This window comes from Ovis canadensis, chromosome 2 (assembly GCF_042477335.2).
Source record: "Ovis canadensis isolate MfBH-ARS-UI-01 breed Bighorn chromosome 2, ARS-UI_OviCan_v2, whole genome shotgun sequence".
In the NCBI taxonomy this organism is placed as follows: Eukaryota; Metazoa; Chordata; class Mammalia; order Artiodactyla; family Bovidae; genus Ovis; species Ovis canadensis.
The window spans coordinates 248204218-248229237 of record NC_091246.1 but is presented as its reverse complement, the minus strand read 5'-3'; the positions used below and the strand labels follow the sequence as shown (position 1 = coordinate 248229237).

The window sequence follows — 25020 nt, the reverse complement described above, 5'->3', positions numbered from 1 at the left end:
CGTATACATACAAATATATATTCTAGATTTTTTGGCTTGGAATTGACTCGTCGTAAAAAATGGTCACTACAAAAATTTTAATAGCTAAGGGTAACTTTATACCTTTAGATACAAAGTTATGGTTAGCCTACAAGAAGTATGTTGACATCAATTTCCCAAATTGTTTTAAGAACCCAAAAGTTTAGAACTCATCTTGTAGGGCTGCGGTCAGTAAAAGCATGAGCCTTGTCAGTGTTGTAATTTAAATATCATCTCTTTGATGGCAGCATATACAGTTCGATAGAATCTTCAGTCTATAACCTATCTTTACACTTAAGTTCTCTTCATCCCAGAAGCAAGCACAAGATGGGAAAAAACCAAAGGGTTTTGGGTAAGTTTTCTAGTGTTTCTTTAACTGTATTCTCATAGGCAATTACTTTGTAAAATAAGTGGGATAAAGTACATCTCCAACCTCTTACACAAATGAGGAAAGCCTACCCAGTCACAAATCTGTCAGGCAGAGCTAAACCTAAAAAAAATAAAAAAAATTCAAGATTTTTTGGATCCTTGACCAGTTTTATTTCATTATCTAGCATTCAGAGATGTGCTCTACAAAAAACTAGACACAAAAAGGCCTTTTACTTCTTTACAAACTACTCTGTCAATTATCAATAATCAATTTACACACCTTGCTTTTTAGGCCAAATATGAAAAGAATCCCACCTTTAACATAAGGGTGAAACAACTGTTAGGAATACAGAGGAACAACACAATGAACATAACCAACACTGCTAAAGGAGGGACAAAGAGAAAACCCAAAAGGAACCTTTTCCATAGCAGCTAGCTGTTTTACAGATAGATAACAGTAGTTGTGAATAGGCTGCTGACTTCATTTATCAATGAGGACAGTTACACCTGGGATTCCAGGTGTAAAAAGCTTTGACAGACCTCTTAGTTGAACACTGTTCTCCTGAGCTACCACTGTGCTGTTCAAGTTCACAGCCTCCCCACTTCAAAATATCTCAGGATTTTGTAAACAAAAATGTTCAAAATGCAATACAATGTGATCGAAATTTGGAAAGCTAGATTGGAAAGTGAGTGACAGCTGCTGCCAACAGCTGATCTTGGATTACATTTAACCTCTTTTTCATCCAAGAAAGTTCAAAAAAACTCTTTGTAATTGTGTTCATAAATCTATTAAATCTTGCAAGTGAATTCTAGATTCCACTGTATTAATTGTGTAAGTTATTAAATTTACCTATTTGATTTAAACAGATGAACCAAATGAAAAACCATGGACACTAACTAGTATCTGCCACTTACGTGCTGTGTGGTCTTATGCAAGTTTGAAATATTAAAAAATGAAGCAGGGGTAAAAATACCTCCATTTCACATCTCCCTTATATGTATTCTGCTATATTTTCAAAATCTTTATAAAGGCTTAAACACTTCTGTATTTTTAGGTGAATAACTTTAGATAAAAAGTTTTAAATGCAGCAGAAATAAGACAAAAATATAATATGCAAGTGATGAAATCAATGTATAGGTAAACTGTACATCCTAATGAGGAACTAAGGAATCCAAAACATTTTGTGATACTACAAAAGTTATTTATTCACTATACACAGAACATGTCCCCTATAAAATGTACATGTAAATCACTAAAAAGTATAATTTGGTGAACATTTTCTCAATTACAGAACATACTAAATCAGTTGGGAATTAACAGCTCTCTGTCTGCCTCAAAATAATCTTAATTATAGCACCCAGAGTCTCCTTTACATCTGATGCAAAGTTAAATACTTATTTTGGGGATTGTTGCCTAATATGTGTTTGAGGAGGCAGAGTTAACAATTAAATATAACTCTAGTATATTACAGTCACTGCACAATAAATCAGTTTATTACAGATTAAAACAAATCATTTTTTTCATTATTTGTATTAATGGGATGCAAACAAATACTGGATACTTTTAAATGGCAAATAACCACAAAATTGCTTCTTTGATAGTATATTGGATTTTATAATTACATAGGATATAAATGGTGTAAAATATTGTTATAATACACCTCAAACAAGACAATGAGGCCACACTGTTATGATTCACTAGATTGTGCTCAGTAGACATTTATTGAATAAGTGAGTTTTATCTGTTTTTCTCCCCAGTTACCCAGTACAATTTTGGGGGCATAATAAGGGCTCAGTAAATGTTTGCTGTATATACTGACTAGGAAAGAGGTGAGAAGAGATGGACCCTCTTAGCTGGATGTCAAGTATCATAATTGGAATTTACAAGGGAGCGTGTTTAAGGAAGATGTAAACCACATATGGCATACAAGTAAGGAAACTCAGATGCCAACAAAGCAAAGCATTAGCAGAAAACACTGGCACTGGAATAATAAACAAAGGCAAGATTTCCCAATAGCAAAAATAGAACTGACTTTAAGAGATAACCAAGTTTATATTGGACCATACCTTTTCTCACCCAATTCACTTTGAGACAGACCAATAGAGGCACTGTAAGAGACTATGGCTGTCTTCCTTGATATTCAGACATCCTAGTTTCCAATAATTTAACATGGACCTGTTACCCATGAATCAGTATAAACCTATTCAGATTTAGGGATTAGTTTCCACAAGTACAAAGTTGAATTTCCTTTTATTTGTCCTAAAATGCTTACTTTCAAACTTGAAGGGACTTCAAATATTCCATGTAGTTTCCATAACATTCTTTTATCTTTTCAGACCAGAGTCAAAATATTCGTACAGTATTCATACTGCAGCACCTTCCACCCACCCTTTGGTCGCTTGAACTGCCCTTCTTTGGTTCTTTTTCCGCTTTCTCAGATCTTTCTTGAAGTGTAGTAAGCAGAACTGTACTGGGTATTCCAGCTGCAGTTTGGTCTTAAATAAAAGAAGGATGTTTGTCAGTTTGGTTTTTCTTTATTCTTCTCTGTGGTATACAGGATTTTGTTAGTTGAACTGGATGTAGCAGCTTACAGGGCCAAATTTTCAAGAGAATAGTATAATAGTTCCCAGGTCTTTTTCCTGGGTTGTAACTTAAGAGCTCATACTCTATGTAGCACCTTTCCTTAAGCATTATCTGTCATTATTCTTCTTGTTTACTTGGCTTCAAAAAAAAAAAAAATGCAGCGAGATCTTAAGTAAAAAGAGAGGTGAACTGTCAGCTCTCACTTGAGTCTTGATATGTTCTACTCCAATAATGGGTTGTGCCAGACACACAGTACATACTCAGTAATTATGCAACTATGTAACCCAACATTCAAGCCCTCTATAAGGATCCTCAAGTATCAGTAGGATCCCTATCATGGGTTCAACTATAAAATAGTCCCTTTGAAGCCATGTTAAACATGTCACTTTAGAAATAATATAAAGTTCTCAAGAAAGTCTAAAAATAAGTGACACATAAAAAAACTGAAAACATCAGGCCTTCTAATCCTATATGGACTGAGAACAATTTCAATGGGTTATTTCCTCAATCTACGCTATTTATAGTCCACTAAAAAAAAAAAAATAATCATCTAAGGATCAGGCCTGAGCTCAAATCCTGCATCTGCCTTTTATAGCTTTTTCTTTGTGCCTCAGTTTATCATCTGTGACATGGAGAAAATAAAAGTATCTTTCTTACAGAGTTCATGATGAGTAAATGAATTAATACATAAAACTTTAGAACAGTGTCTGGCACATCATAATATCAGCTATACTTGTTTTCATTATAAAGCTAGAACTCAGACCACAAAACACCTAAACCAGTTTCCCACAGTGATTATCACTTAACATTAAGTGCTCACCAACACTGAACGCAAAAATATTTTAAATCATGCCATAAAGATAAAGCCCAATCCATCTTGTTTAGGATGGGGACGAGTAGAATTATTGGTCCATCTAATAATGAAAATATAAACTTAAAAATCTGACTCACATTTCATTTTAATGCATATCTTAATACAAGTAACCTAAGTTATTTAACCCGAGGGGTTTAATATGCAATCATGAAACAACTTTTGAAATTACACAGGAAATTTTAAGTACTATGTAAAGGATGTCCCTTTCTGGCAAGTTCTATCATTTCCAAAGTAAAAGTTGTGCCTAGTGCAACACTGATTTAAAATGCTCCTGAATCTACAAAGAACTGTTTCCACTGTTATTTTAGAATCTCATTCAAAACTATAATAATTCCAGTTAATCATTATTTCCTTCATTTTGTTTTTATTATAGCATGTTTGCTTAATTTACAGCAAGCAGAAAATAAGCTGGGTCTTGTTTTGATCCAAACATTGATGTTTTAAAGGTTGTACACAATATTTGTTAAAAAGAACATATAAAAATACCTTTTTAGAAGCTTCTATAAGAAAGAAAATACAAAGTTTAACCCCACAACTTTCCTCTTTGCTAGAACTGCGAACTACTGCTACAGTTTTAAATAGACTTTTTGTTTAAACTATACATCCAGGAAAATCTAAAAAAATTAAAGAAACGTGCATATAAATGATTGCATAGCAGAACATGAACATTAACTGCAAACAGTAAAGAAATGAGTTAGAAATACTATCAAATATACAAAGGTTCTAGAATCAATCCTTTAAACACATTCCACAAACAGTATTTAAAAACCACCTTTTGTTCTTTACAGGCAAGGCCTAGATCTCTAAAACCAAAACTGAAAAAAGTAATCCTCTAAAAGGGATAGTTTCCCCACAGCATTTCTTACTTATGCCTGTAAGCAAGCAATCTAAAATTTTAAAGATGCTAGCTTTTACTCTGAAATGAGACTGGACATATCAAGTCACTTTTTATTGCCCCCACATGATCTCACAGAGAGATGTTAGAAATTTTTATAGAGTAGGGTATTATTCTCTTATTTTTATCAGGTACTACACTGGTAATCAATCAAAAACTCAAAGAGATGTGACTTTCTTGAAATTAATTTTTTTCAAAGTTATTTTAAATCTCATGGCACCAGAGAATCACTTAGAATGGGAGTGTTGTTTTTTTAACTTGCCTCACGTTAAATAAACTGAGGTGTGAAGAACAAGCTTCCTTCATAAAGAGATGGGCACATTTTGATACAAATGCACACACCAAGTGCTTTAAGCATCAAAATTCAGTCCTCTTACACTATGCACACTCACAAACAAAACCTCCTTTGAAACACTTTACTTGCTTTTAACAGCAGTAAGAAAACTATGCAATATTATGGTCAACAACGCTCCTTAAAGTTGAGAGTAACTACATAAGAGCATTCTTTTCCCCTTAAAATTATTTCTGCCATCATCAACCTGCCCAAGTTTTAAGGTGAGTTTTTCCGACGTTTGTATGGTTCCAAATCTTCATAGAAACCAGGAAAGTGAAGGCTCCTTGTTTCAATCAAACAATCTGCCTGAAAAATGCTACTTAACCCACTTGTCATTTTCCAGGACAGTGGGGGTTAACAAAAGAACTATTCCACACTGTGCCATAAATTACCATCACGGGCCTAGACATCTTGACAAGACAAACAGGTCCACCCTGAACCTAAATGTGTCTGGTCGGTCAGTGTTGTACTGTGGCTACAACTTCACTTTTTTATCATTCTATCTTATTAGCAAGCTACATTTCTAGGTTAACAGTTCTACCAAGTATGGATATGAAAGTTTATTTTTAATAAGACAATGTTGCAAATTATGGTCAACCAACATCTTTTCACCAATACTTCAAGCATAAAAAATGAGAATCTTTACAAAAATATACAGAGACACCACGAATTGGTAGCTGCCCATAACATTAAACAAACTGGACTCTTAAGAGTGGCTTCTCAACAGCATATCATTTTAATTATAACCATTGCCTGGTACAGGGAAAACTGACAAGTGTTTTTTAAGCATCATTGCAACATTGTATTCCTGATAATTTAAGTAAACCAAACTATGAGTAAATGAATGATACATGCCTAAAAATATCATGGTTTATACTATCAGTGGCCACTGGACTTAGGACTAGTCCAAGACCTTGACCTAGATTTTGACCTAGACCTAGACTGTGATCTTGACTGAGATTTGGATCTAGGTGGTTCTTTTTTCCTTGATTCCTTTTCATATCTTGAGCCAGACTTATAATGTGTTTTGGAATCTGTTTTAGAGGTGCCTCTAGTTTTGGTGTGAGATGCAGACCTAGAACGTGATTTAGCCTTCATTTCTTTCTTGGGCTGGGACTTGGACCGTGATCTTGAATTGGATTTAGATCTTGAAAAAGATCGATTTCGGTGTTTGAATCTTTCAAAACAGAGGAGAAATACAATTAGAGTAAAAATTAGATTCTATATTAATCAAATTTGTTTTTAGAGCAAAAGTTCACTCTGAAATTGAAAAATGTATAAAGTCTTTTTCAAAGCAAAGTTATTTACCTATCATTGTCGGAATGGCTTCTGCTACGCCGTGGTCTTCCAGTCGGTCTACTGCTAAAAAGTACATCAGAAAAAGCAAACAGTGACACATGTCTATTTATAAGTTTCTAATTTAAAAAGTGAACCATAAAACTTTTAAAAATAAAGTAGTAAAAATATTTTAAGTCTCAATGAAGCATACAATATACATAATTAAAAAGTATACAAAAAGATTAAAAAAAATTAAAGACTAACAAAGTTTTTCTAACAGATCACTGTGGTACACATCACTTACTTTCTAGGACTATAAGATCTTCTATAGTTGTAATCGAAGGACCGACTTCTTGATCTTCTTCTGTCATAACTTCGGCTTCTAGAACGTCTGTATCTGTCATAATCATCATAGCGTGAAGAACTATACACATTCCTCCCTTCCTTGGCTTTCATTTGATTTGGAGCTTTGAAACAGAGAAGGGAAATATTTACAAACATCAAAAATTTAATATTTAAGCCTTCAAATTATAGGAAAATTTCCTGTATCACTTTCCCTTTTGCCCCCAAATCTGTGTCAAGGCTAACTGTGAGCATCTTGGAAAAGGTATTTATTTTCAAGCAAGGCTATTAGGAGATGGTTTTATGTTAAAAATGATACTCTCAAATATCTCAATTTTTTTTTTTCCCCAAAGACCTCTCACATCTAGTTTGTTGTCCAAAATAAGCCAACTACTTTAACATCAGGAAAATATTTTTAAAATCCCAAATTAAAACACAAATGACTTTTGAACCACATGCTAATTTGGAACAATCTCACCATAGTTTCCACTTAGCTGGAACACAATTAACAATGACAAAATACTTAATGGTGGCCTATGAACAATATGTAGTGTCAAAATGCAACAACATACATTTAGTTATATAGTTCTGAGAAACCATGACAAAGAAAACTAACACTTGCTGAATGCCTTGGTGGTGGTTTAGTCACTAAGTCGTGTCCGACTGTTGTGACCCCATGGACTGTAGCCTGCCAGGCTCCTCTGTCCATGCTCCACGCAAGAATACTGGAGTGGGTTGCCATTTCCTAATCCAGGGGATCTTCCTGACCCAGGAATCCAACCTGAGTCTTCTGCACTGCAGGCAGATTCTTTACCAACTGAGCTATGAGGGAAGCTGAATGCCTTAGATACTCATATCCTTGGACAGGCCTCAATCCTTTCATTAATCTCATTTGATCCTATGAAGCAGATTTACGTATACTTTATGTATGTGTGTATGAAGGTATAAATAATAACAGTGACTACCCAGGAACCTATCATCCAATCCAAGAACTAGAGAATTACCAATAGCTTGTATCTACCTAAGTGATCCTCGTCTCTTCAGTAACTATTTTAATCTCTATCTTTTACTACCTTGCTTAAGGTAACATAAAGGTTAAGCCAGAATTTAAACCCAGGTCCATCTGACTGCAAAGCCTGTACTTCTGCCTTATTAGCATGCAGCCAACACCTGGTGTATGCCTGCATTAACAAAAATCAAGTACCAATAAAAGCATCTATTCTAGGTTTAATCTATATACTCTTTCCCAGTGTGTCAACTTCCACAGCCAGTCACCTACATAATTACTCAATATACAATGATGATCTTTATAAGGAAGGGAAACAGCTCAAGAGAACCAAAACTTTACAAATTTTATCCCTTTCGATTACACAATCAGTATATTAAACATGCCCTAACTGATAATAATGATCCATCCACTTTCTTAAGAGTCCAAACATACTTCAGGGATTCTAATCAATGCATTCTAAATCCTTATGTCTACCTTGAAATTCTGCAAAGTATTCAAGAATTCCCCCAAACTATCATTTTTGGTTTTGAACAGATAGACATATTGCACAAATATTTCCAAGAAGCATTCTCAAAACAGTGTCTAAATATGATGTATTTTACATGTATTAGACATAAGAGTCCTTATACTTACTCTTTCGATCCCCCTGTGCAAACTGTATTTCAATCTGGCGTCCACAAATCCACTTTCTGTCCAAATTATGTAAAGCATCTTCAGCATCACGAACATCCTCAAATGTGCTAAATGTTAAGGGGCTCGGGAAGTTTTGCAAACTTTGATAATGAATGAGTTCAGTTGGTAAGTCTGGAACAATTTGCAATCTCTCAACATTATTCTAGAAAATCAAGACCCCACTAACTAGTTGGTTAATTCAGCTATAAACACTTCACAGTATTAAAGCACTTGTGGTTGAAAACACATGTGAACACATATTATAAAGTTATAATTGATATAAAGTCTGTTATAGCTGAACTACCAAGTAATCCCATCAGGATTTTCCTGTTTTAAGAATTTTACAGAAAAAGACAAAATAGAAAAACAAATGCCAATTTTATGTTGTATGCCAAAACAAAAATTTCTTAAAATAAAACCAAAACTGTTTTTCGTATTTTTGTTTCAAATGAAAAAAAAAATGCCAATAGTTCTTGTGTAAGCAAGCGGAATATACAAGAAATGAAAGCATTAACCTCAAATTAATCTTGCTATTTTTTCAGACATATCTAATTATTTCATGTAGCTGTCTTACTATATACCACGCTGAGAAGACTGATATGCTAGCCACTTGCAGTTATCAAGGACAGAATCAAGCAATACTAAAGACATCACTATACCAGAAGCACATTACATCCATGCACAGACTATAAAAGCACGCTGTCAAGAAATTACAGACCATTTCTAAAGATTCCTGGACCAGAAAGCCCTAACCATGACACTTAAGCATAAAGCTTCCCATGAGGAAATGGGTTTGGGACTGGTTTTCAATTTGAGAATTTCAAGATAATACTTTTAAGCCCAAAGCAGGAGTTGTTGCTACTGCTACTGCTAAGTCACTTCAGTCTGTCCAACTCTGTGCAACCCCATAGACGGCAGCCCATCAGGCTCCCCCGTCCCTGGGATTCTCCAGGCAAGAACACTGGAGTGGGTTGCCATTTCCTTCTCCAATGCATGAAAGTGAAAAGTGAAAGTGAAGTCGCTCAGTTGTGTCTGACCCTCAGTGATCCCATGGACTGCAGCCCACCAGGCTCCTCCGTCCATGGGATTTTCCAGGCAAGAGTACCAGAGTGGGGTGCCATTGCTGGTACCCAGCTTTTGATCTGAGAGGCCAAGTTGTCTTGTTCTCCCCAGTCAATGTAAGCTTTACAAAATTCTTCTGGCCAAATTTAGTTCCTTTCCTAAAACCACCATTCTAATAGAAGCCAAGCACATATTGAAAGCAGTGTTTAACGGGAAAGCTTCTGAAGTGGACTTAGGCTAGGTCTGCGTGTGGATTTTCATTCTGTACTAAAATTCACTGTTCTAACTTGTCCATTTCTATTTCTTAAATTTGAGAGGAGTTCAGATCTTAAGTGTTGATTAAAAACATCCCAAAGTGATACAGTCCCTTCAAGACTGATATTAATATTCTCTTACTCCAGAGACTAAAAGGTCTCACTATATTTGCAATTTTTTTGTTCTGAAAGGACTTAAGGACCACAGCAGGGTCCCAGTTCTCTTTTCCTGAGGCTATTATGTGTAGTGAAGGAGAGGTTTTCTCAAGTCTTACATCATGAGGCTTTCATCATGAAAAGACAAAGGTTGATAGCGAGTTTACAGCCCGGACTACTATAACCAAACACTCCTCCAGGTTAACGCAGTTGGGCTTTAAAATAATTGAAAAGAACAAGGTCATTTAATGGTATACTACTTTGAGACAAAATAAAGGATTTAGACCATGAAGCATAAAAATTATTAATGAGAGCCAATCACCATCTGAGGCTATCCTCAAAAACAGAACCCTGGGTTAGAGGAATCATGGTAAGGCTCTACCTTACCATGAGACAGTTAGTTGGGAACGGGGTCAGATAAAAAAGAGAATGACACAAAGGCAGTCAAATATTCTGATGCCAGTTATGAAGAAATTTATACTTAAGGTCTTTGCAAAATCCTGATACCCATTTCTTTTTAACTATTTTAAAACCATAGAAAGATTTTATATATATAAACATAGCTATAATTTGCCTTGAGATTCCTTTGAATAATAACTCTTCTCTGGCTCAAGTATCACATACTCCTGAGTCAAACTGCTGATCCTGGTTCCCAGGCCACCCCCAAACCAGGTAAAATCAGGTCAACACTCTAAGCCAGAATACACTGCTACTTCAAACAAACAAACAAAAAAGAAGTCAGATATAGCTCTTATCCTGTCTGTAACAGAGCTCTGCAACCAGTTCTCACAACTGTCCTTGAGCAGAGGCCCTGCAGGAGTCGCAGCTTTGGGCATCTCCCCTAGGCCTCTCCAGAGCTAAGTCTCCAGAGACCCGCTGAACGTGAACAGCAAGAATTTAAGCACACAGCCCAAACTTCTGCTGTCACGAGATGATCTCCAGGAAGGAAGAATGTCACCTGAGACTCTGGGCCAGGGAACAACTTCCCATAGATCCCAATTAGTGCTTATAGCAAGGATAAGGCTTTCGGCAGCTATTCTGGGACAACTGATCGTATGTGCTAAAGCATTCAGGGGCACCAAGTTTCACAGAACTAAGCTTCAGATATTAAAAGAATGTGTGTGCCACTAGCATTCCCTTTAAAAACCTATAAACAGATAGTATCCCTAGTGGATATGACCTTCTAAGACCACCAGAACAGTTTCTAAGTAACCCCAGTCCATGCACCTGTGTCCCCTTTCAGCATGCCTCTGTGGAGTTGGTTTGACTCCAGAACCTCATGCTACTCCAACAGCCCTGCCTGCCACCCTATGGCACCTGACCACTTGGTCCAAAGCAGAAATATGCTGAATTTAAGCTTAACAACATTACATCCTGGTACACTTTAACTTGACAAACTAAGAGAGAATGCATTTATACAAGACCACATCACAACATCAAAAGCCCACAAAATCAAGTTACAGGTTTTGTCCCTAGACCAAACCGGAAAAATTTTGGAAATTAACTGCTTACAAAACATTAGGAAAAAAAAAAAAAGTAAAAGAAAAAAAGAAAAAAAAACAAGGAAAATAGTTATTCTGTAGGATACATCAGGTATGACTCCTTTAATCTTGGCCATCATTCAACTTCATCTTGACCTTTAACTCTTTAAGTGCTTGTCAGAAGGACTTGTCATGAGATGCTTGGCCAAATATGACAGATGGCTTTATCTTTAACTTTGAAAAACAACCTTTTCCCCCTTTTGTAGATAAAGCGAGGCTTTGTCTCCCATTAGGCTTGTCCTTCTTCCAGCTTTTCTTTATATTTTCTTTTCCCAAACTCTCCCTTCTCTTCAAGCCTGATCCTTAAGAGGTCTTTGGCTTGTCTACTTGCCTTAAGTGTTGAACTCTACTCTAAAGGTTCTTTCATGCTTTCTCTTTGGGGTCGCCATTAACTGTACAGCTTTACATTCTCTGAGGTAACAACAGAGGACAGCAAATTAGGGGACAATATTAAAGAAGCTTACCTCATTGTTATTATACAATCTGTTTTTGATCAAGTGATTCAAATTAACAAACAAGAATACCAAACTTAAATTGCTAAGCACAAGAACATATTAACCTTTAATTTGAGTTACATTAGAGGTGGTAGAGTGTATTCAAATTTAAATCACATATTATAATTGATTTGAGTTTCAGCAGCATGAATGGGAATTTAAATAATTTACTGTTTTTGGATTAACTTTAAGAAATAGTAAGAACAATGTGAGAATTAATTTAGAAAAAAACTGAAGACAAAACATTTATTAGAGGACCAAAAAAAAAAAAAAACACCAAAAAAACTACTTTTTAGATGTTACCTCTTACAAAAACTTGAATTTCAAACTTCAACACCCCTCACTAATCAGCCATCTGAAGAAAGGATATTGAACATATGCAAATCCTCTTGGACGGCGAGTGTAGAAATCAAGTGGAACATACACATCAACTATAGGACCATAACGACCAAACTCCCGACGTAAGTCTTCAGACCTAAAACATCATAAGAAGACGCCAGATCTTTATGTTCACGCTTTTAACAGTTTCTTTGTAAGAAATAGGTTTCTTTTCTGTACTATTTTAAATAATGAAAGGGACTGTGCTATGTTCCTGGGTGACCTGAAACAAATAGGGAGCGCCAACTGTAAAAATATACAACATGTATCTTTTTGAGAAAGGACAGCCAGAATCCATGATTTTGGAACATAATAAAGGAGCTGGTAATAAAACCTACTAGTCTTTTACATCAACAGGAAAACAAGATATTTAAGGAAACCTGATTACAACTTAATCTTCACTGCTTTTATCCACAGCCTCCATAACTTCTCATAAAAAGTATAGTTAACATTACATTGTATGTAAGTATTGTTAATTAAAACAAAACATTAAAGCAACTCTAGTATTCTGAAAAATACCAAGCACTTTTTTTAGCCCCAAATTTAACAGGTAAATACGGTTTGAAAAATAAAAAGACAAATATTTAAAATTTCTCAATAAATGTCAATATGAGATAAAGGGGAAATTTTCCTAGAAGCTAGAGTAATTACTATTGCTTACTTTCCCTACTTAAAAGTTAAGACAGAAAAATCACACAAGGCTACCAAAATGGTGTGTGTGTGTGTAGAGTGGTTACTTGTGAAACCGTAAATCTGGTAACATCTCTTCCAAAAAATTCTGACCGCAACTCCAAGCAATTAAGGGAATTGGCGAGAACAAAGGGACGGTCCAGATTAATCCAATTTAGCTATCAACGCCCTAATGGTAGAAGCTTCCTAAACCTCCGTTTTCAAAGGGTGATCGGCATTTCCCGGAAAAGGGGAAGGACTACTTCGTACCGTCTCACTGGGAGAATTTTTTCTAATCTCTAATCTCAACATCCCTTTTCTCCAAACATCTCCAACACCAAAAGAAAAAAAAAAAAGAGAGGCAAATATAACACAGCAAAAAGGGTAGCAAATGCTACGCCACACTCCCCACCCCCCGCCCCGATCCCGTTATTTTACTGCAAACCAATTTTAACTAAAAAAAAAAACAACTTGTGGACCGAGGGGGCGTGCACCCCAAAGAACGTTAACTTCAAATCAATGGGGAGCTGATGATCGGCGGACACCCGAGACTGGAACCGAAGAGAGGAAGCGAGGAGGAAGGCTCCCCCCCATCTGCGGAGGGGGAGGGGGCCGAAACCCGCGCCACGCGGGCCGCGCTCCCGCGACCGCCTGGGAGGATCAGCGGCCGCCGCCCTCGCTCCCACGCGGCGGTTGAGACGGCGGCGCGGCCTAGTTGAGGCCCGAAAGCCCGCGCGGTACCCGCCATCTTCACCCCTTCCCCTCCCCCCGACCCAGGCCCCATGCGTCGCCGCACCGGTCTTCCCCGACCGCCTGCGGCCTCCCCTGTACATACCTGGTATCGTCGGCCACGTTCCTCACGAAGAGAGACGTGTTGGGGGGGCGCAGGTACCGGGACATGACGCCGGCGTTGAGTCTCCGCAGGGACACTAACGGGCTCAGCAAACCGTCCGCAGCTTCGGCGCCGGATCCTCCTCAGACACAGACACACATACACACACACACACACACACACACACACAGCCACAGGGCTCCGCTACAGCGACCGCCTCTTCTCGCGAGACTTCACTCCTGCTCCCCCATCCCCTCCCCTCCTACCTGGGCTCCACGCCGGGACCTGCAACGGTTCTTTCCCGCGAGATTACTAGGCGTGCGCCTGCGCACACGGGCGGCCCGAGTACGTACCGCAGCCTCGGTCTCATTCATTGGCTTCTTGAGCTATCTCCTCCCCCTTGCCAGCAGCCCGCTCTTTCTTTCTTTAAGGCTTTATTTTCCCGCCTTTTCCTGCCTTGGGTCGCTTTCCCCTCTCCTTCACCCCGCCCAAGTCAGGAAGCAGATGTTTTAACTTGTGTGCTGTACTGTACAGTCGTTACAAACTGGACAGAGTTTTAAATGTTATAATTCGGAGAGACAGGCCTTTTTTTCTGTCTGGTCCACGGTATGTCCTCCTGGCTTTCATTAGATTGCTGGCCTGCAAGAGAAGAAGTTACGGCCTCTCTGGTATTAGTGTGAGAGGGAAGGAGGTGTGTGTCCTTGCAGAGAAATCGGCCTGCCTCTCCAGTGCTTTCAGCCGGCTCACTCCCTGAGCGCCTTTGCCCAGGTGGCCCCTAGCCACCACCATTCTTGGTCGTTTTCCCTCCTCTTATCCACGCAGTTTCCTGGGCTGTTCCTACCAAAATGGGGCGCAAACCTCACATCCTAGTCGCCATTGTCATCTACACCGTCTCTGTTGCTAACAGCTTCCTGAGTGTGCTTTGTTTCTGTATTGCAGTGTTTCTCCAACTTTTTGGTCTCAGAACTTCACACTCTTTAACAGATTATGGGAAGACTTCAAAGAGGTTGGTTTATGTGGGTTGTGAAAGTGAAAGTCTCTCAGTCATGTCCCACTCTTTGCGACCCCGAATTCTCCAGGCCAAAATACTGGAGTGGGTAGCCTTTCCCTTCTCCAGGGGATCTTCCCAACCCAGGGATGGAACCCAGGTCTTACGAATTGCAAGCGGATTCTTTACCAGCTGAGCTACAAAGGGAAGCCCAAGAATATTGGAGTGGGTAGCCTATCCCTTCTCTAGTGGATCTTCCCGACGCAGGAAATAGAACCCGGGTCTCCTGCATTGCAGGCAGATTGTTTACCAACTGAACTCTCAGGGAAGACATGTGGGTTATAGCTATTAATATTTACTGAACTTAGAACTTAAAATGGAGAAAGTTTTGACACAACACACAAGCACATATCCCACCATCCTTCATCACATATCTTGTAGCCTCTGGGAAACTGCAACTGTGAGAGACTGGACATGAAAGGGCTTCCCTGGTGGCTTAGATGGTAAAGAAGGTGCCTGCAATGTGGGAGACCTGGGTTCCATTCCTGGGTTGGGAAGATCCCCTGGAGAAGGGAATGGAAGCCCACCCCAGTATTCTTGCCTGAAGAATCCCATAGAGAGGAGCCTGGCAAGCTAGAGTCCATGGGATCACAAAGAGTTGGACACAGCTGAGCGACTTTCACATCTACTTGCTACCAATGTATTCCCAGGTGGACCAGCAGTAAAGAATCTGCCTGCCAATGCAGGTGATGCAAGAGATGTGGGTTTGATCCTTGGGTATGGAAGATCCCCTGAAGAAGGAAATGGCAGCCCACTGCCCTATTCTTGCCTGGAAAAATCCCACAGACAGAGGAGTCTGACGGGCTACAGTCCCTGGGGTTGCAAATAGTTGGAGGCGACTGAGCATGTAGGCCACAGATATGAAAAAGGCAAATGATGTTTAGTATAGTTTTGACCTTGGAAACTCCTTTGAAAGGATTCTGGAGACACTTTCCAGACCACACTTTGAGAACCATTCCTTGCTCTGATACACTCAACTTTTAGAGATGAGGGGCCATCTGTTAGAATGCTTCTGGCATGTAGCACATTGCCAAGCAGATAGCAGTGACTCGATAACTATTTAATTGAGTGAGCTTTTGTTTTACAAAAGGCCAAAAAAAACATTTTTACATCAGTCAGCATCAGCATCCATAGCAATGAAGTGATTTGACATGAATGGTGATAGTCTGTTGGTCTCTGTTGCAGAGACATTGTTTTGCTAACCTTATGTTTTCTAAAAAGCTTTGGACACTTACTTTACTAAAACACGTAATTATTATGTATCGTGTATCAGATATTGTATTAGATACTGTAAATTTAGTGGTAAAAATCAGGGAGCTTATGTTCCCATAAAAAACAAGCTAGTCAACAAATAATGGCAGATCTATGATATAAAAGAGATAGTAATATGAGTTAAAAGAAAAAAATCCCTTTTAAAAAACAAAGAGTTGCTGAACAAGTGTCTTCCCACTCCCCACCTCCAAAGCCAAGCACTTTTTACTGGCTAGAAAACAGACTCCAGTAAATTACCTTCAATAATGAGGGAATTGGACTTTCCTGGTGGCTCAAGGGTTAAAAAAAAAAAATCCACTTGCCAAGTTTCCATCCCTGGGTTGGCAAGATTCCGTGAAGAAGGACATGGCAACCCACTCCAGTATTCTTGCCTGGGAAATCCCATGGACAGAGGAGCCTGGTGGGTTACGATCCATGAGGTTGCAGAAAGTGGGACACAACTTAGCCACTAAACAACAATGAGGAAATTAACACATGGATAAAAGTTTAGAACAGAGTCTGATGCACAGTGAGTGCTCTATAAATGTTAATGGGATGGCTACATAATTTGTGGGACTCAGGGAAAATCGAAAATGTTCAAAAATTAAGATGACAATGGCAGCTCTCTAAGCCAAGGGCAAGGTGGCTCCGAGTGTGGGCTCCCGAGCAACTGCCCAGGCGCCACGGCCACTGAAGCCTGGCCTGAATGTTAGCAATTACTATTGTGACTCCTAATGCCTTGAGAAATAACAGGAGCCAGTGAATATAATAATAGGAGCAAATATTTACTGACGAGCATCGCTTTCTGTGTTGCATGCCAGTGCCCCTTTACATTTTGTGTTTTAGAATCCCAGAGTCTTGAAGAGATGGTATTGGGAGGAGTAGAGGAAGTAAGCCCCTTTCAGCTGGGGCTTGAGCTGGGCACTTTACCAAGCTAGCAATCTGCTGCAGGTGGTGGTGGGCATGCCGGAGGCAGGTGGGGGGGGGGAGTGAGCGACGTCAGAGAACTTTGGAAGAGCAACACTTCCTCCACGTGTGGTGAAGAGCACCGTATTTGCGAGCACAATGCCAGAGTTGGTAATTTTTTTGAAAGCCAAATGTTAACCTCTGAAAACCGTCTGCTGGCACTGCTTCGCTTCTTGAAGAAATTATATTTCATTGGGATTTGCATCAGAAAACCACGCTCCTTGCGTTCTGTTCTTAGAAATGCACACACACAAAAATCCAAGTGTAAAATACATACCTATGAATTTCCTTGACGCTGAAACAACTCTCTCCTGATGTGTAGGTGAGGGTACAGACATCACACCCAAGAGGGCTGTGCTGCTTGTTGGAGGGAGACTCAGGGATCAATTCTGTGTTTTTATTAAAGCCTTGAATGATGTTATGAGCCTGTCTCCATAAACAAAATCAAAATCTTGAGTCAGTATATCAAGCTTAAGTTTATTGCTACAGTTGTTTAATTCAGACAATTGCCCTGCCTGGTGCTGGGTACTGCTTGTCTCCATAAACAAACAATCAGTTAGAAGCATGCTCTTTAAATGTGTTTAATAAGTCATGCCTGGTGTTTCCCTCTCGCTCTAATGAGTGGGCAGCAAGCCAAGTTCCCCACACTAAGGACTCGGTGTTCCCTTTTAGACATTCCTTACCTGTGGGTCAGAAACTTTAGGACACTCATAAACTTAGTATCAGTTTATCTACGTACAGGCCCTTCTTTTGAAGTCCAACTCCCACTAGCTCTGCTGTGTGAATGAATTCACCACTAATGCAACTTATCTTATTCCTTAGATGATTTGTGCTAGCACATGGATTGCTACTTTAAACCTGCTTAAGATAAAAATCACTTGTTATATCTTCAGTTCAGTTCAGACACTCAGTCCTGTCCAACTCTTTGCGACCCCATGAATCGTAGCACGCCAGACCTCCCTGTCCATCACCAACTCACGGAGTTCACTCAGACTTACATCCATCGAGTCGGTGATGCCATCCAGCCATCTCATCCTCTGTCGTCCCCTTCTTCTCCTGCCCCCAATCCCTCCCAGCATCAGTCTTTTCCATTGAGTCAACTCTTCTCATGAGGTGGCCAAAGTACTGGAGTTTCAGCTTTAGCATCATTCCTTCCAAAGAACACCCAGGGCTGATCTCCTTTAGAATGGACTAGTTGGATCCCCTTGCAGTCCAAGGGACTCTCAAGAGTTTTCTCCAACACCACAGTTCAAAAGCATCAATTCTTCGGTGCTTAGCCTTCTTCCCAGTCCAACTCTCACATCCCTACATGACCACTGGAAAAACCATAGCCTTGACTAGACGGACCTTTGTTGGCAAAGTAATAGCTTAGCCTCCTTTTAATGTCTCAGAATAACATCTTTCCCAGTTATAAATGTTCTGTGTTTGTTGTTAACATTTTGGAAATGGAGAAACTTTAAAGACAACAAACATCACCTGTGATCATATCACTGAGAACTAATTCTTTCTAAAACTTTTTCAAATTTCTGAGCATTTCTATAATGGTTTAAGTTGGGGTCATACTATATATATAGTTTAATAATGTGTTTTTTCTCTCACTAAACATTTTATAAAGAATATCTTCTCTGACCATTAGATAGTTTTAATAGAGTTTTAAATCATTGCAGTATTAATTATGAACTGCATTAAATTACCTATAACAAAAACTTGAAATAATAATAGTGTTGCTCATGATAGCTTACACATTATTGAGCACTTAAATGCCAGACATTTTTCTCACAAAAGAGAAAGAAGTAGCAGATTGTTACAACTTTTAGAGGTCATTCTGCTCATAGTTTTCAATTATTTTTAGTCATGTGTATTAACTATTTAATCCTCACACCAAACCTATACACTAAGTTACTATTATTCTCTCCATTTAATAGATGAAGAAACAGGTATACAGTATTGTCTAAACAAATTAGAGTTTCACTTATTTGCTTTTTGTATGTTGAGAAGTCAGGAATGGGGAGTCCAGGAGTGGTATGGCAGCTTCAGGTTATGCAGGCTCCTTCTTTCTTTTCCACTATCCCCAGTGCTGGCTTCTATACTCAAATTGCCTCATAGTCACAAAATAGCTGCTGGAGCTTCCGGCATCATGTCTACATCCCAAGAAAAAAGAAAGAGTAGGACAAAGTTCGGAAGGCATATACTAATTGAATCGCCACCTGCCCCCCCACACTCAGTTCTGTTTGTAAGGAATAAGAGGGAATGTAAGGATGTTGTGGATACATTTAAAGAATACATTTTACTATGTAGTTTAGCATGATTGATTTATGTAGAAATGGTGATGATGACAATAAAAGTGAACACTGGACAAGAACTAACTACATGCCATATACTGTTTATCATTTTATCTGCATTATCTAATTTGATCATTTAATCCCCATTCTACAGATAAAGAGATTGAAACTTTGAGACACTATGAGGCTTCCTGACAATATATAAGGCTAAGGGGATAAAAGATAATTTAAGACAGTTCCCATGTGTTCAAGGAGTTCTTAAGCCGGTGAGGTACACAATATTTATAAAACTGAGTTTCAGGTTAGTTTTACATGGTTCATAATTGGCTTGTTTTAATTTTAATCAGATTAGTTGTATATTGTCCAAGATGCCAATCAACTACTATCCAATCCCAGAGTAAGGACAGGCCAAGTGAAAAAAGCTTAAAGTATCTACGTGTTTTTTGAGTGTCAGCGAGCCTAAGTCAGAGACTATCTGAAGCACAACGCACGAGTAGACAGACATAGGCAACGTGACCAGGTTTTGTGGTGCCAGATATTTGGTCAAACATTGTGTCTGTGTGTCTGTGTGTCTGTTTTGGGACGAGATTAACATTTGATCAGGTAGACTGAGTAAAGGAGTTTGCCCTCCCTAATGTGGGTGGGCTTCATCCAGTCAGTGGAAAGCCTGAATAGAAGGTCTGAAACAGCTTGCTGTCAGAGAGAAGTTCATCTGCTTAATTGATTGAACTGGGACATTGGTCTTCTGCTCTTGGACTGGATCCTGAAGGCACTGTGGCTGAGGCTGTTAGCTAACTACACATTGGGTGGGGGGAGGCAGGAGGCTCACTCTAAAAGGGAGACCTAGGCAGCACGTTTCTGTTACAGAATGCAAGTTCCAAGACCATGTGTCAGATGCACAGTGAGGTCAAATAAACTGAAACATTGGAGTTTTAAGTAGAGAAAGGCTTATCGTGAGGCCGTGCAAGGGGAACAGGTGGCTCATGTCGCCGGATCCTGAACTCCCTGAAGGGTTTCAATAAATCGTGTTTAAAGGTCAGGTGAGGGGTGAGGGTCAGAGGGTGTGTGATCTCCTCGTGTGCATGTCTCTCATTGGTTGATGGTGATCAATCTTTAGGTGCCAGAAGGTCTGGGGCTGCATGCTCATGACCATCAAATGGTTAATTTTTTCCATTTGGTGGAGGGTTTTAGCATCTGAAAATCTCGGAAAATCGTTTGAGATACTATTATTTGGTCCTTCAAAGAGGGCTACCTACAGCAGAGGATATGGGGAGGGGTCTGTCCCAGGAAGGCCCCATAGGGTCCTGCATGGTTTCACATCCATGGTGGCTAAAGTCCACGCCTCGATCCACGCAGATTCCCTTTTTCTTATTGGGAAGCATCTCCATGAGTTCCATGACTCTCTTACCAAGGGGAAAACTTGGAAGAGGGAGGCTCTTGGGATCCCGTAGCTGCAGTTGGTCTTGGGCCACATCTGGCAGTTTTCCTCGCCCTCCGCCTCTGTCTTCACACTCAAGTCACTTCTTCCAATCTTGATGGCTTGCCTGGTGGTGGTCTGAGCCCCTCGTCACCATGTCCTCCTCAGGTCAGGGCTGCAGCACTTGTCCACTCACAGTACAGTTGCCAGGAGACACCAAGAGTGTCCTGACTAGGCCACCTGGGTTCCACATGCATTCCTCCCAACGCCAGTGGTATCACAGTCACCCTTCCTCTTATTGCCAAAGGGGTTGATCAGCTAGTTGTGAGACATTGTACCCAGGGCTAAGCATTGATCTTTGTTTCTGGCAGGTTGGCAGCAGCTAGGTCAGTCTTGACAAGTGGAAATGTATGCCAGGGGTTGAAAACGACAGCCCTTGGGCCACATCTGGCTTGTAGCTTGTTTTTGTATGATCCTCATACCCTGGTGGCTCTGATGGTAAAAAATCTGCCTACAATGCAGAAGACCTGGGTTTGATCCTTGGGTTGGGAAGATCCCCTAGAGAAGGAAATGGCAACCCACTCCAGTATCCTTGCCTGGGAAATCCCAAGGACAGAGGAGCCTGGCAGGCTACAGTTCATGGGGTCGTAAAGAGTCAGGCATGAATGAGCAACTAACAGTTTCAGTTTCATATTAAGAATGAGTCTAAATGGCAACCCACTCCAGTATTCTTGCCTGGAGAATCCCATGGATGGAGGAGCCTGGTAGGCTACAGTCCACGGGGTCGCAAAGAGTCGGACATGACTAAGCAACTTCACTTACATTTTTAAATGGTTGAAAAAAACCGAAAGATTAATATTTATTTGTGTATTACCCAACTCCGTCTGCTGAATGTCTGTTTCTTAAAAGCATGGACTTGTCTATTTTATTCATGCCGGGACAGTTTTATGTCGCAAAAGCATGTAATAAAATGTGAATCTATGGAACCTTTGTGCATTGCTGGTGAGAATGTAAAATGGTGCAGCCACTGTGGAAAACAATTCAACCCTTCCTCAATAAACTTAACATAGAATTATATAGAACATGAACATAGAAATGCCCAGCAATTCTACTCCTGGTATAGATACCCCAAAGAATTGAAAACAGTGTTCAAAGGAAAATTTGGACATGAATGTTTACAGCAACACTATTCACAATAGATAAAGGTGGAACAACCCAGATATTCATTAATTGATTGCTGGGTAGATAAAATATGATATTATTCATACAGCTGAATATTATTCAGCCATAAAAAGGAATGAATTACTACCACGTGGATGAATCTTGAAAACATCGTACTAAGTGAAACAAGCCAGACACAGAAGACCACATGATTCCATTAACATGGAATATCTAAATAGGTAACTCTATGTGGTCACCGGGGGCTGCTGGGGAAGGCCTGCTCAATGGGTATGAGGTTCTATTTTGGGGTGAAGAAAATGTGCTCGAAAGAGGAACACAAAAAGGAAAGAGGTCGTAGTGATGGCTGCACAGCAGCAACATTGTGAGTGTATTAAGTGTCTCTGAATGGCACACTTTAAAATGGTTAAAATGGTAAATAGTCTGTTACGCACATTTTACCACAATAAAAAGAGGTCATAAAAATAGGAAAAAAATTTAATGTATTGCTGAATGTTGGGACATCTGCATGGTTTCCAAATTTTCATTATGAAAACTAACCCTGAGATGAATATCATTGTACATTTTGGTTAGGACAAATTTTTAATTTGTTTTGAATCACTGAGTCAAAAAATATGAAAACCTTTAAGGACTTGATAGACATGATCAAAATGCCCTTTGGAAAGCTGTACTGATTATACTCTTCTTATTCATTCAATACCTAACATGTGCAGAATTGATACTCTCTGCTAAAGCTGGGAGTACACTGAAGAATAAGCCACAGTTCTCAGGGGATCGAAATCTAACTGGGTGATACAGTATGTTAGTAGCCAGTAACAGTAAGGGATAAGAGATGGAAGTTTAGGGTGACACTGAAACACAGAGGGGCTTAATTCACTCTTGGTTTGGAAGGGGGGTGATATTTGGCAGATCTAGGGGTTTTCTCAGCCCGAGTCAGCCACTGTCACCAATTCTGAACATTATTTTAAAAAAGAAGTTGTAATTTTCTAGATTTTTCTAGATTAAGATTTTTACTTCTTTAACCTTATATATATTTGATTTCTAGTGAAGATGAAGGTTTTCCCCATGTTTATTGACTGTTTCTATATATTCTCTAGCCCATTTTTTTCCATTCGTGTGTAAACATTTTTCTCACAAGTTTGGAGAGTTCTTTATGTAGTAAGGATACCTTTATTCCAGTTATTTTCATGGCAAATATATTCTGCTACTTTGTAATCTGTCTTCAAACCTTGTGTAGGTTAGTTTTTAAAGATAGCTTTATTGAGGTATAATTTACATACCATAAAATACCCCCATAGTAAATGTACAATTCAACAATTTTTAATAAAATTTAAAATGTACAATTTAATTATTTTTATGTATATACATTGGGCTTTACCGGTGACTCATCCGGTAAGGAATCTGTCTGCAATGCAGGAGACCCTAGTTTGATCCCTGGGTCAGGAAGATCCCCAGGAGAAGGGAATGGCTATCCACTCCAGTATTGTTGCCCGGAGAATCCCAGGGACAGAGGAGCCTGACAGGCTACAGTCCATGGGGTTGCAAAGAGTCAGACACGACTTCTCTCTCTCTCTGTCCCTCCCTCTGTCTTTCTCTCTCTATATATATAGAAGTGAAAGAAGTGAAGTCGCTCAGTCGTGTCCGACTCTTTGTGACCCCATGGACCGAAGCCTACCAGGCTCCTCCATCCATGGGATTCTCCAGGCAAGAGTACTGGAGTGGGGTGCCATTTCCTTCTCCAGAGGATCTTCCCAACCCAGGGATTGAACCCCGGGTCTCCCATGTTGTAGGCAGATGCTTTACCGTCTGAGCCACCAGAGAAGCCCCCCCACCCCGCTCTCTCTCGCTATATATATATGCACAGGTATATATAGGACATAAAATATATAGTAACTATAGAATTGTGCAGGATGTTTTAAAAATATGTATATATCTTTCATTTATACAGTCACAGTGTTTTTGTTATTATTTTTGAGCTCACACAATTGTAGAGATGAAAAATACCAGGAAAAAAACTTCAACATTCTTTCTGGAACCATGTTTCATAATCCATTGTTATTTATTTTCCTGTCTGGACCGTGAGCGGAGACACATAGCTATGAGGAAAAAAAAAATCGCATTAGATTTTTTTTTTACGTGTAGAGACCTTGGGCATGAAAAGCAAAAACGCAGAGGTCTAATAGTTTAGCTCCACGGCTGCTGTGCTGCAACTCTGACTTGGTTAACAGGCGCCCACAGGCATGTGGGAGGGTCAGATGACTCGGAGCCCCGGGTGGGGAACTGCCGCGGTTACCCCGCTCTGATTTAGGGCAAGATGACCTCTGCTTCAGCACTGTTTTGACTTCCCTCCCTCTCCTGTGCACCCAGTGTCCTATTTTAAAGCACCTTTCCCGTTCTCTTTTCCCTTTCTTTCAGTCTGACTCTTTCCAGAATCCTCTGGGCTTAGAGATAACTGTTGGAAAGGAATGACTTTCTGGATGATTCCCGCTTTTAGAGGGCATTTCAGCTCAAGTGCTGGCCTGGATGATCAGACCATAATCACCTCCAGGCCTGCGCTTTATATCGCATCCCTCCTCTCCTGGGGTTTCGTCCTTCTTTGCCCTAGCCTGCCACACCACTGAGGTGGGGAAGCTGGGCTACCCAGGTCTGCTTTTGCTTCCTGGTCTTTCACTCTGTGAAGTCAGTATCATTATCTCTTTTTTCAGTTGAGGGAGCTAAGAGGAGAGACAAGGTGGGGCTGGGGAGGGACTTCCCTGGTGGTCTAGTGTTTAAAACGCCACACTTCCACTGCAGCGGGCAAAGATTCCACCCTGAGCAGGAAATTAAGACCCCGCATGCCACACAATCCGACCAAAGGAAAAAAAAAAGAGAGAATTCAAGGGATTTCACCAAGACGCACAGGTTGAAGCAGGGCAGACATTGTCTTTTGTTCTTGCTCATGCCCTGTTTGGGAAATCCCCTGTTTTCCATGTCTTGGTTAGAGGCAGAGCCTGTCTCACAGTACAGATACTTGCTCTCCCAGTCTCCCTTGCAGTGAAGGTGAGGACCTGTGACCTAAGCTTCACCAATCACACGCCCTTTTTCCAGGGTTAGACAGCAGGCTGGAACCACACAGG

At 39.8% G+C, this 25020-nt stretch overlaps 1 protein-coding gene across 6 annotated transcripts; it reads right to left on the bottom strand.

The window, feature by feature from the left end:
- Positions 1-534: 534 nt before the first annotated feature.
- Positions 535-14087, bottom strand: SRSF10 (serine and arginine rich splicing factor 10). 6 transcript variants are annotated; one of them, XM_069578938.1, is made up of 7 exons: positions 13765-14086; positions 12253-12357; positions 8337-8440; positions 6657-6819; positions 6383-6436; positions 6150-6251; positions 535-2883 (listed from the first exon to the last, which is right to left on the bottom strand). In XM_069578938.1, exons 1-7 carry the CDS (start codon positions 13827-13829, stop codon positions 2823-2825), a joined length of 654 nt encoding a protein of 217 aa, XP_069435039.1. In that variant the 5' UTR covers positions 13830-14086; the 3' UTR covers positions 535-2822. The 6 variants fall into 6 exon arrangements, with proteins under 6 accessions (XP_069435039.1, XP_069435036.1, XP_069435037.1 ...); XM_069578935.1 differs by lacking the exon at positions 6150-6251 and having other exon boundaries at positions 13765-14087; XM_069578936.1 differs by lacking the exon at positions 6150-6251 and having other exon boundaries at positions 6383-6433; positions 13765-14087.
- Between the last annotated feature and the right edge of the window lie 10933 nt (positions 14088-25020).